Source organism: Silene latifolia, chromosome 11 (assembly GCF_048544455.1).
Source record: "Silene latifolia isolate original U9 population chromosome 11, ASM4854445v1, whole genome shotgun sequence".
Classification (NCBI taxonomy): Eukaryota; Viridiplantae; Streptophyta; class Magnoliopsida; order Caryophyllales; family Caryophyllaceae; genus Silene; species Silene latifolia.
In genome coordinates, this window is record NC_133536.1 from 49,597,036 (window position 1) to 49,609,410 (window position 12,375).

General features: G+C 38.6%; 1 protein-coding gene across 9 annotated transcripts; it reads left to right on the forward strand.

Moving 5' to 3' along the window:
- The first annotated feature begins 730 nt into the window (after nt 1–730).
- Nucleotides 731–12,375, forward strand: LOC141611620 (pentatricopeptide repeat-containing protein At1g73400, mitochondrial-like). Of its 9 annotated transcripts, none has more exons than XM_074430196.1 (6): nt 731–880; nt 2,039–3,972; nt 4,430–4,605; nt 4,876–4,995; nt 10,507–10,780; nt 12,095–12,375. In XM_074430196.1, the coding sequence occupies exon 2, from the start codon at nt 2,071–2,073 to the stop codon at nt 3,766–3,768; it is 1,698 nt and encodes a 565-aa protein (XP_074286297.1). In that variant the 5' UTR covers nt 731–880; nt 2,039–2,070; the 3' UTR covers nt 3,769–3,972; nt 4,430–4,605; nt 4,876–4,995; nt 10,507–10,780; nt 12,095–12,375. The 9 variants fall into 9 exon arrangements, with proteins under 9 accessions (XP_074286297.1, XP_074286306.1, XP_074286302.1 ...); XM_074430205.1 differs by lacking the exons at nt 4,430–4,605; nt 4,876–4,995 and adding an exon at nt 11,159–11,311 and having other exon boundaries at nt 10,507–10,611; nt 10,687–10,780; XM_074430201.1 differs by lacking the exon at nt 4,876–4,995.

The following is a 12,375-nucleotide window of genomic DNA, read 5'->3' on the forward strand; positions in this document are numbered from 1 at the left end:
TCAGGTCGGATCGGTTTCGGGCCACTGGTCATCGGGTCATGTCGGGTTACGGGTAGAGTAGGCAATGGGCCGGCCCGCGTGTCGGCCCGTCGTGTCTTCCCCCAAAATTGGTCCGGCCCAGGCAGGGATGTTGGGCTCCTCGGGCCGTGTCGTGCCAGACCCACTGATCCAAACCTACGCCGCGGCCCGCTCAAGGCACGGCCATTTTCGTGCTCGGGCCGTGCCTGGCCCATGGGCTTTTCGTGCCTTGTCCGTGGGCCGGCTCATGTGCTTTAATATTTTTTTATTTAAAAAAAAAAGTTATATAATTGATATATTTTTAGTACTTTTTGTTTAATAAATGATGATTAATGGTTTAAATATATATTTTATTAAATATTAATATACTTTTTAGTACTAAGGAACATAAGATAGAAACGACCTTAATAAGTACTGGAAAGCGGAAACGAGGCTAGTTAGGGGACTAAATGTGCACAAATATGAGTCATATCAGTAATGAATTTGTCTCAAAATTTATTTCATCGTAATTTTAGTATATGTCATAGAAAAATATATTATTGATAAAATTTATGTGTTATGCAAATTTAAGTAATTTTATTTAATGAAAAAAAAAATTAATGGTTAGTAGAGGTAGCCCGGGCAAAGCCGGACACCAATACTAGTTTTAATCATAAGACGGATACCTCCGAACTAAGGAAGACTAAACGCATATTTGAGAGCGCCTTTGACTATTGCAAGTCCCATAAACTCAAGAACAACGTGACCTTGGTTCCATTTCCCAAACTCATTGAGGGACCAATTAATTTCTTAAACCCAACACCGGCGACCTGCACTCCCCAACACCTGTCGAACGCCGGTGACAGTGTACCATAACCAACAGGTAACCCTTATTTTCGACCATCGTTTTTTTTATGTAATTAATTTTTTCGATTTTATTTATTCCGTATGTATTATTGGGGATTTGATTTCCTAGTTGAATTTACTCAATTCATGTACATAAAGTTGTGAGATTCGGAAAGAAAAACTACGTTTGATGAGTCTCTGATTTGCACTAAAGATTTATGTTATTGAAGATTTCATTTTCTGCTGTTAATCGGGAACACATTATCAATTACTTCCTCCGTTCGGTTTGATTCCATACGTTTCATTAAAATACACCTCACATATATTAAACAAACGTATGGAATCAAACCGAACGGAGGCAGTAACCATTACTTCATAGAAGCATCATTATTAGTGAGAAAAAAGTGTGTGATTTCCTCGGTATACTACTTTTAGAATGATTATTTAGCATTACTTTGGTGGTTCGTCGCCTAATTACTTATATGAAATCGACCAAGACGAATAATATTGAGGAAAAATCGCAGTAATTTCAGCTTCACTCAGGTTTTAAAGCGTTAATTTGGAGGTTATCAATTCTTTGTGAAACGTATTTGGATAGAGGGAGTAGAATTTAAGAATTTTTATGGAAGTAATCTTTATTTTTTCCTGAGCTCGTTTCGTTTGTATTGAGATTTGAGAGTAATAATTGTGAAAATTGTGGAGGGAAAAAAAAGGAAAATTGGAGGCGGTGATGTTGGATAGAGTTGGGAGGTAGATTTATCTACATTTCGGTCAATTCTTATCTACAAATAGGCTTAATAAAGTTATTTATCTACCCTTAAGTTCATTTAATGGCGAAGTGAAGTCCCTTATGTTTCAAATGTACTCCGTAGTAGTAATTAACATCCTTACCGAGAATAAAATTGAAATTCAACCCACTTTTCATTTTGTATCAGAACCATAGTGTCACTCGTTTTGGTAATAAAAAAAAAAGAGCCTCGTGCTCTACTACGTGCTACCAGAGTACTGATTTGTGTGGTTGAGTTGTCATGCCTGACATCTCAAAGAAGATTTTAGTTAAATTTTTTTTATCACTTTCAGAGTCCACCTTATATAACATTACTCATTTGCCCCCGCTGGAATTAATTACCCCCTATTTGTGAATCTTTGCTCTGCCACTGCCCTTTGATATCCTTGCTATTATTTCATTTTACAGGGCTTGGTCTAGCAAAATACTAGGGAAATCAAATGTGGAGAAGTTCCTGTGTATTAATTTTGAGGCAGTCGGGGCGATTATTTAATGGCATTAGTCTCCACGACCCATATGTCATTGGTCTCTCTAGAGCTACTACAATTTGTTTGACCTCTCCAATGATTGTTTCTCGTGTGAGTATAATCCCAGATTATGCAAACTATTTTGGATTGAGTAGAGATTATTCTTGTGATGGAAGGAATGATTTTGGTGGTGATGATGATTGTGGCATACATGGTATTGGAGAAGAAATAATTTCTGATGCTGATGCTGATATGCTTCATAAAATTGTTACTGAAAATTCTGGATTTGATAAAAATATAGAGAAAGCCCTCGACCAAGCTGAGATTGGGTTAACTACTGAGTTGGTTGTGAAAATTTTACATAGGCTGCGATTCGATGAGAAGGTAGCATTCAGGTTTTTCATGTGGGCAGCACGTCAGGAAAATTATCAGCATGAATATAAGGTGTACAATGAGATGATTGATATATTGTCGAGTACCAAGCTTAGGGTTAAGCAATTTAGGGTCGTTTGTGATGTGTTGGATTACATGAAAAGAAATAATAGGAAGTCGGTGCCTATCGAGGTATTGTTGACTATTTTGAGAAAATATACGGAAAAGCATATGACCGAGATTATGAAATGTTCAAGAAAGAAGAAGAGAGTTAGGGTTAAAAAGCAGCCGGAGATTAATGCATTTAACTTGCTTCTTGATGCTCTTTGCAAGTGTGGTCTGGTTGATGATGCAGAGATTTTGTTCAAGAAGATGAGGAGCAAGCTTGCACCAAATGCAACTACCTTTAGCACATTATTTTTTGGGTGGTGTAGGGTTAAAAACCCAAAGAGGGGAATGGAGATCTTGGAGGGAATGACTAGCATGGGTTTCTCTCCCGATAGTTTTATCTACAATGCTGCAATAGATTCCTTTTGTAAGGCCGGGATGGTGAGCAAGGCTATTGAACTTTTTGAATTTTTGAAATCGGGAAGTTCTGAATTATGTCCTCCCACAGCAAACACATATGCAATAATTATCCTGGTTCTTGTTAAGAATGATCGAATTGACGATTCTTTCAAAGTTGTTGAGGATATGATACACAGTGGTTGTCTTCCTGATGTTTCCATGTACAAAAAGTTGATTGAGGGAATGTGCTTGGCTGGAAAGGTTGAGGAAGCTTACAGGTTTTTGGAAGAGATGGCAAAGAAGGGTTACCCTCCTGATATAGTCACATACAATTGCTTCCTTAAAGTTCTATGTGATAATAAGAAAGCTGATGAAGTTGCAAGGCTTTATGGCAAGATGTGTGAGGTAGGTTGTACGCCTAGCATACATAGCTTTAACATGATACTTGAGATGTTCTTTACAATGGGTGATCTGGATGGAGCCTTCTATACTTGGAGCGAAATGGATAAGAAAGGATGTGATCGAGATGTCAATAGCTATTGTGTTATGATTGAGGGTCTTTTTGAAAGTAACAAAATAGAGAATGCATGTTTGCTTTTAGAAGAGGTTGTAAACAAAGGAATTAAATTACCGTATGAAAAGTATGATTTGTTTCTGATGCATCTATCAGAGATTGGTGATCTTCGTGGAATTCAGTGTCTTTCAGCGCACATGAAAACTTTTTACAATCCTAGTATGGCTAGACGCTATGCTCTTAATGAAAAGCGGAAGAGCTTGAGTTTAAGGGGCTGAATACTTGTGTATGTGTGGCAAGAGGATTATTTGTTTGGAAAAATTGGCACTCTTTTGCTTGATGTTTTTGATTCACTGGTTTTTGGAAGATCCTTTGACATCATTGTTAAGCATTAAAGATGATGATGATTTTGCTGCATATAAAATTCTCATGCCGGTTAAAGGAATAATATTTCTTCAGCTTATTCATCTTCGGGAAGAGAAGTATGTTCCAATTTCATCTACAATTGTCTTTATTGTTATTTTTTCTCATTAGTATTATCAGTTGAACGATGTACATGTGTCTATGGCTCTATGGTACTAATTTCATAGGTATTTTTGCCATCAATCTTCCTGATTTTATATGTAGTATTTTTTCCAGAATTATAGCGAGGTATCATGAAGTTTCAAACGCCTATTCCATGTACCTTTAGACTGAGCTTTCTTTTGTTTGAAAATGGAAAAATGGCGTCGGACCACGTTAGTAGACAATGCCTGTATAGTTTACTCTTCGATCAACTGTTGGCATCGTGAAAACATTGTGACCCCTCTTAATTTCAAATTTCTGGAGAAAATTTCCAGTTTGCTTATAGTCATCTCTTCGTAATTTCCAACTTTTTCTTATCGTTGTCTTTTTAGTGTTAACAATACTTAATTCAAGAAACAAAATAATTCAACTCAGATTTGAAGTCAAAAGAGATGGGCTATGTCCGAGAACAGGAAGGCTATCGGCTTTTAAGCACTCGTCAAAATTGTTGAGTGAAATCAGAAAAAAAGTTGATTGCTGTCAGTTTTGTGCTAAACTTAATCATGCTCATTCGTTGGTGATTTTGTTTGTTTACACGGAGACCAATGAAGGTAATACAATTGGCATGAAGGTGATCAAAGGGTTCAATTATTTAATTGTTTCAGTGCTCATCTTTTTGAAATTCCTCTTAAGAAACGGTTAAAGATTTTTGTTTGCTTTTCTTCCAAGCAATGGCTAGAACACGGAAAACAACCAAAAATCATCCGAAAACTCCAAATTCTAATCAAAAAAATACACAAAATTCACAAAAACAAGTTGATTTTAGTCTGAATTCTTCTAATAAAGGGAAATCACAACGACAGTTGCAATTTTCCTCGCAGGAATTGGAAGCTGATTTGCACTCCATCATCGAAGGGGATGAAGAGCTGTCTGATCCTGAGGAGGAAATTGCAGATGACCATGTGGTTACTCCGGTGGCTACTCCGGTGGCTACGCCTATGGTAAGAATTACTAAAGATGATGTTGCTGGTGAAATCTCTTTTTGGTCCACTGCTGTCGTTTGTTACGTACTAGGTGCAAAACCCCCAAGCTCTGTTTTGACGGGGTTTGTTCGGAGGGTATGGCAAGCTCAGGGTGTGGACAAAATCTCGTTTCTACCAAACGGTATCTTTCTCGTTAGGTTTAAAACGAAGGAACAGCAGCAATTTGTTTTGGGAAATGGTCATCTGCTCTTTGATAATAAACCTGTTATTATCAAAGAGTGGACACCAGAGGTAAAGTTGATTAAACATGATGTGAAGCGTATTCCAATCTGGATGAAAATTCATGGATTGGATGTGAAGTATTGGGGGATGGAGTGTCTTAAGAAATTGTGTGAAGTGGTAGGGAAATTTATCCGCTGTGATGAAGCCACTTTGCATAAAAACTTTCTTGGATTTGCCCGTATCATGATTGAAGTAGATATTGGGCAAGATTTCCCAGAAGTTATTAAATTCCAGGATGAAAATGATGCGGTTCAAACTCTGCAGGTTGTGTATGATTGGCTCCCCTTATCATGTACAGCTTGCAAAGGTTTGGGGCATTTGACTGAAAATTGCAGGAAGGTGGGGACAAAACCAGTGCCAAAGAAAGTCTGGCGACCTAAGGGTCCTGTAGTAAGGCATCCAAAGCCTGTTGTGGAGCCTGGTGTTCCTGCACCTGTTCAGGAGAAGAGGAAACAGAAGGAGGTCACTCCTGAAGTTGTGTTAACTCCGGTACTGGTGGATAAGACACCCGTGGTTGAACCCTCTATTCCTAGAAGGTTTTTAACAAAACTGCTGAGAAATGAGTCTGGTGGACGTAGATCTTTTACTTCTGGGGGAATCTCTTTCATGGAGAACCTCTCCAATTCATTGCGAAAATCCAGTTGGGGTTGATTGAACACCATCGTGGAAAAAGGGGGGCCCAGAGAATACCCTCCGATAATGGGTAGTTATGGAGTGTGGAACATTCGAGGTCTAAATAATCCTAATAAACAAAAAGAAATAAAAAAATTCCTTCATTATAATAAAGTGGGATTGTTTGGCCTCTTAGAAACAAAAATTAGTAATAAAAATTGGAATAAAGTGAGATGCAACTTCTGTGATGATTGGGCAATTTGTACCAATTCTAGTCTTCACAAAGGTGGAAGAATTTGGGTTATTTGGGATCCTGAGTTGTTTGAGATGGATATCCTGGATGTAATCGTGCAGTGTATTCATTCTCCGTAACCGATAAAGTTAGAAAAATGAAGTTACGTTTCTTCGTTGTTTATGGCCTGAATAAAGCAAAGGAGAGGAGCCTTTGTGGAGGAGCTTAAGACACTATTATTCTACCGTTAATGGTCCTTGGATTGTTGGGGAGACTTTAACACCGTCCTTCTGGGAATGAAAGAATTGGTGGTGCACCAATAACTAGTCTTTGAGATGAGGCCATTGTCACGTGGTCCATGACCGTGAGTTGGGCGATCCGGGGGCTAGGGGAGCTTTCTTTACCTGGACGAATAAGCATGAGTCTGGGACTAAGATTTATAGCAGAATTGATAGAATGCTTGTTAATGATGATTGGATTATCAAGTTTCCTCACGCTTATGTGCATTTTTTACCCGAGGGGATGTTTGATCATTGTCTGCCGTGGTAAAACTTGAGGAGGAGGTATCCGCGGAGGGCCCCTTTTAAGTATTTCAACATGTGGGCACTAGCTCCCGAATATGGCAAGATCATTCAAAATGGTTGGCAAAGGCGGGTTCAAGCAATCGCTATGTATCAAGTAGTGAAGAAGTTAAAGAACCTCAAGTATGATTTAAAGCGATTGAATAAGTGCCAGTTTGTAGACATTGAGAACTTGACTAATGTTGCAGAGATTGCTTTAAAAGAGTTCCAGGAGATGTTGATTCATGACCCTTTGAATTACGGGTTGTGTACTTCTGAGAGGGAGTGTGCCAAAGAATTAGAGGGTTTAATTAAGGCTGAGATAGTTATCCGAGGCAAAAAGCTAAATGTGATTTGGTTAAAGATGGGGGATGATAATCTCGCTTTTTTCATGCTTGTATTAGAAGGAGAAGAGCAAGCGACTAATAGAGTATACCGGATAAGGGATGGGAATGATACTCTATGTTCCTCCCGATGAAATTGAGAGCTTTCCAAGAGTATTATACTTCTCTACCGGGCACTTCAACAAAGGTGCAAAGGATCGATGCGAAAATAGTTCAAGATGGAAGTTGTTTGACTCGGAACAATGTGATAGTTTAGTCCGTTCCTATTATCGATGATGAAATAAGAACGACCATGTTTGATATCCCTGGAACAAAGCCCCAGGCCCCGACGGATATAGCGATCAATTCTTTAAGGATAACTGGACTATTGTAGGGCCGATATTTGTATCTTTGCAATTAAGGATGTTTTTCACTCTGGCAACAATTTCTTTGAAGCAATGTAATGCCACCATATTAACTTTGATTCCAAAGGTTGCGATGCAAACAAGGTCATCAATTCAGTGCCTATTACTGTTTGCAACACTGTTTATAAATGTTTATCCAAGGTTCTCGTGCAATAGAATGAGCGGATATTACCTACACTTGTGAGCCCTTCACAGAGTGCATTTGTTAAAGGAAGAGACATAGTTGGCAATATCTTAATTTGCCAGGATATAATTAAACTGCATAAAAGGAAAGCTTGCTCTCCTAGAATCCTTTTGAAGCTTGACTTGCAAAAAGCTTATGATTACTCGTGGAGTGGAGTTTTGTGGATGCAATGACAAAGGCTCTGGGATTCCCTTCTAAATTTCAGAAGCTTCTAATGCAGTGTGTGACTACCCCAACTTTTTCTCTGTCACTTAATGGTGAAACTTTTGGCTTCTTTAAGGGAAAGAGAGGCCTTAGACAAGGAGATCCTCTTTCTCCCCTTCTGTTTACTCTTTGTCTAGAGTACTTGAGTAGGATTTTAATGGTGGTACAAAGAACACATGAGCATTTTCACTACCACCCTTTGTGTAATAGGATACAAATATCCCACTTATGTTTTTTCGATGATCTAATTTTGTTCTCGAAAGGGACAAACAATCTATCCAAATGATCTTTCAAGCTTTTGATTATTTCTCTAAAGCTACCGGATCAAGATGAATAGGAGCAAGTCTAGCTTTTATTGCGAATGGCATGGATAGTCATCGATTCTTTGAGATTGAATCCATGTATGCGGAATGAAAAGGGACACAAGACCTTTTAAGTATTTAGGGGTGTGTGTCTCACCAAAGAGACTTTCTCTGTTCTTGATTGCCGATGCTTGGTGGATAAGGTTGTGGAGAGGGTGAGACGCTTGGGCACTAGGAAGTCATCTATCTACGCAGCGGATCGTGCTCATTAAGGCGATTCTAGCAACTCTTCATAATTATTGGGCACGAATTTTTATTCGCCTAAGACAATCATAAAGAGGATTGAAAGTATTTGTAGGAAGTTTTTATGGCATGGTAATGAGATGAAGGAAAGCCCTTCTCTTGTTTCATGGGAGCACATATGCAGACCTGTGAAACAGGGTGGGTTAGGCTTCAAAGACTTGCATTGTTGGAACATTGCAGCCATAGGAAAATATGTTTGGTGGGTAGCTAATAAGGAGGATCACCTGTGGGTTCGTTGGGTCCATGCCATTTATATTAAGCGGCGAAATGGAAGGATTATCGGCCAGATTGGGTAGTAGGCCGGGCTTGGAGGAAGATCTGTCAAGTTAAGGACAGCTCTCAAGCATTGCTATTTTCTTCTTACAGTTCTGTTATAGTATAAAAGACGGGTATAAATGGCTCAAGCCTGATGGGGAAAAGGTTTCTTGGTATCCTTGGGCACTCAATAAGTGGATTGTTCCCAAGCATGGTTTTTTGTGTTGGTTAGTGGCCCGTAGGAGACTCTTAACTCAGGATAGGTTGTATACTATGGGAGTGATCAACCGAACTTGTGCTATTTTTGTGGTGTGCGGGAAGAGAGTCATCGAAGATCTTTTTTTTTGAGTGTAGCTATAGTGGGCATGCATTCAAGTGTAAGTGATCGGTGTAAGGTTGGTTTACCACGTTGACCGCATCAAGTGGTGGGTTGAGTGGAGACAAATCATCTATGTGCGGGAAGAAAATTGTGGGAGTTATATTAGCTTGCGAAGATGTATGGCATCCGTCCGCTCGTAATACTTGCGGGATTGAAGGGTATTTACATCGTCCAGAAAGACTTGGACAGCTTGTGAAGAAGGAGAGTATTAGTAGGTTGCGTAATGTTGAATTTAAATGTAATAGTAGTCGAGTTAAGAAATGGATTGATGATATCTTGCACTGATGTATGGTGCAGGATAGTTCAATCTTGGTGATGTAATTTGTACTTTGGTTCTTGGGCTATTAATGATACTACTTACATTTTCTCAAAAAAAATAACATTCCTCATTGGCTATTATTGACTAATAGTTTACATATCCCAAATGTTGATGTAATAATATTCATTTGCCTGATTTACGTCTTTTTCATATTATTTCTCTCTCGCACTACCTCTTTGGGACATAGGCGTATCCACGGGGGGTGCAGTGGATGCACCCGCACCCCCTGTTTCTGCAAAAATAAGTAAAAGGAACAGCGTATATGTTTCAGTAGTATTTAGTTGGTGCAGTGGTTTGAGTCCCACCTTCTTCCCCTTGCCATTCAGGTTCAAAACCAGCTACTAGCATTTTTTTTTGTGGTCTTTGGGTTTCGAGATTTGTTGGCCCATTTCATCAACTAAAAAAGCAAGCATTAATTCCTACTTCTAGCCCATTTCATATATTCATGCCAATATGCCATTATTACCCCGTATCATACTTGGGTTATATTAAATATTAATTAGTACTTTTAGCTATTTAGATGCATTCATATATGAACCTCAAAAAAAATTATTTTCATTTAAGCAACCTTTATTACCATATGTTTAAGTGTTATTCTATAGATAATATAAATTGTTATGTTTTGATGTTATGAATGACCAAGATAAATATTTTATTATTTTATTATTTGTAATAGTGATAAAATAATATTTTCAATGAAAAAATTTTCGTTGAAATCCGCACCCCCGTTACTAGAATCCTGGAGACGCCACTGCTTTGGGATTAGAATTAGGGGGTTTTGGGAACATTTGGCAGAAAGATTCCGACGTTCTTTCTCTTTCCATTTCTCCTTTTACGTTTAAATTCATCAAGTCAAAACAAGGAATTAAGCTCAGTGGCTGTCTCAATCGTTCAGCTTAACGAACAAGTTATTCTTGTAATCTTCCTTGTGAAGCTCAATAAATTACAATCTTCTTCCGAATCATTTCCTTCAAATTGTGGATTGGTTTTCCTGGAGGATCAATACATTAGCAATTTATCATCCCATGACTAGGAATCTGAGACTGGGGATCCCATTTGATTATATTTCGACTAATTAAAATTGTTCCATGTTACTTGCTCTTCACATCACAGCACATTTGTATTCTTAAAATTTTTGAATATATGCAGGAAGTGGCCCGCAGGTGAAGAGCGGCGGCAGGCTAGCAAGAAGCTAAATTTGTGGAGACTGCCTGAAGTGCTAGTCATTCATCTAAAGCAGTTTTCGTATAGCAGGTCTCTCAAGCACAATCTAGACACATTTGTCATCTTTCCTCTTCATGATCTTGATTTAACAAAGTATGTTGTCAGCAAGCATGTCTCAGAACCTGAATTATATGAACTATATGCTTTAATCAACCACTATGGAAGCATGGGTAGTGGTCTTCACACTGCTCCCATTAAGGTTAGTCTACTTCTTTCTATGCTGAAACTTTTTTATTACACAATTCTTTTATATATATGACTTTCGTACTATCTCCATCTCAATATTATTGTCCTCATTTGGCTTTGACTTAGAGCTGACAAGCCTGACGCGACAGAACCCGAGCAAACCCGACCCGACAGAACTTGAAAATATTGGAATCAGACTAGACCCGACGACGACCCGTAACCCGACATGTCCCGATGATCAGTGACCGAACTCGACCCAGACCCGATCCGATGTTAATCTAACCCGATACTTACACGATTAAATTGATGGCCCGACAGTTATTAAGCTTAATATTGATCAAAATGAAAGTGATTTTGTGTTTAGATTGATACGTTTGACTTAATAATGAAGCTGTGATGCTCGGACTCTCCTCTCCACCCCCCAGATCCAGCGGACCCGACTCGGACGCGGATTCGGACACGGATCCCTTGTCGGATCCTGCTCGGTGCAAAGGGACTCTGGTACGACTTACGAGGATCCAAAGATTAAATAAACCTCTTCAAGGTAAAAAAGAGGGGTTACACTCGGATTTTTGATCCAAAAAAAAGTGTAACCCGAGTCCTTGATTTTTGGATTTTTAAATTTTTTTTACCCGAGTCCTTGATTTTTTTTACCTACAAATTTCATCCCAACAATAAATAACCTCTTCAAGGTTCATCATATGGGCCCACCATACTATTTTTTCTCTCACATTCTCTCTCCACAAACCTCAAAATGACACCTTAAATTGATTGCGATTCTTTATATTCGAAAGTCGTGTTATGTATTTTCTACGCAGTTTAGTTTGTGTTATTCTAGAAGTGACCTTAGTGTTGTCAATATATATGTAGTTTTTAACTCATGAATACGTACCCGCCTTTTTCGGTAACCTCCCGGGCACTTGGCTAATGTTACTTGATATATGTATATAACGTTGTGTTGGTCTTTTAAGTTGAGGACTATTCAGTGGTCGTGTTTAATGAGACTCCATTTCAGTTCACACACTGAATGGTCTCAGTGTAGATATCAATTGTCAACAAGTGATATGAAATGCACATCTAATTTTTGCTGCATCGAGGTTGGCATCTATTGTATAATCTGCTGTTTGATTGTCATCCCACATTATTAGTGCTACTTATTAATGTCTAACCTGTTACTGCATAGCTGTTATTGTTATTATTGTCGTTGTGGTGGTCGTGACTGTTGTCATTGTCGACGAGAGTCAGGACGGTGGCCGATTGTTGTCGTTATATTTATGCTGTTTCCATTTTAGTCTCTGACCCTAAACTGTTGTGTCGTTGCTTCTAGACGAGATTCGGTGGTATAACTTCGATGATGGCCACATAATGGGTATAAATGAAGATGAAGTGAAGGGTTATGCCAGCTTATTTGCTATTTTACCGAAACAAATAGGATAATGATACAGATAACAACTGAGCCCTGTCACTTGTTGGTGTCGGACTCTAGAAAATAAATATTTGTGACTTACTAATCTGCTGCTTCTTTTTGTATATTCTTTTAGACGGAATTTTGCATTGTAACCTTATTTATTTTCGAAAAAGTAGTGTAGAGGCCCTTGATCCTTGTCA

Coding starts and splice junctions, on each gene's coding strand:
- LOC141611620 (XM_074430196.1), top strand. CDS start 2,071: ATGTGGAGAAGTTCCTGTGTATTAATTTTGAGGCAGTCGGGGCGATTA.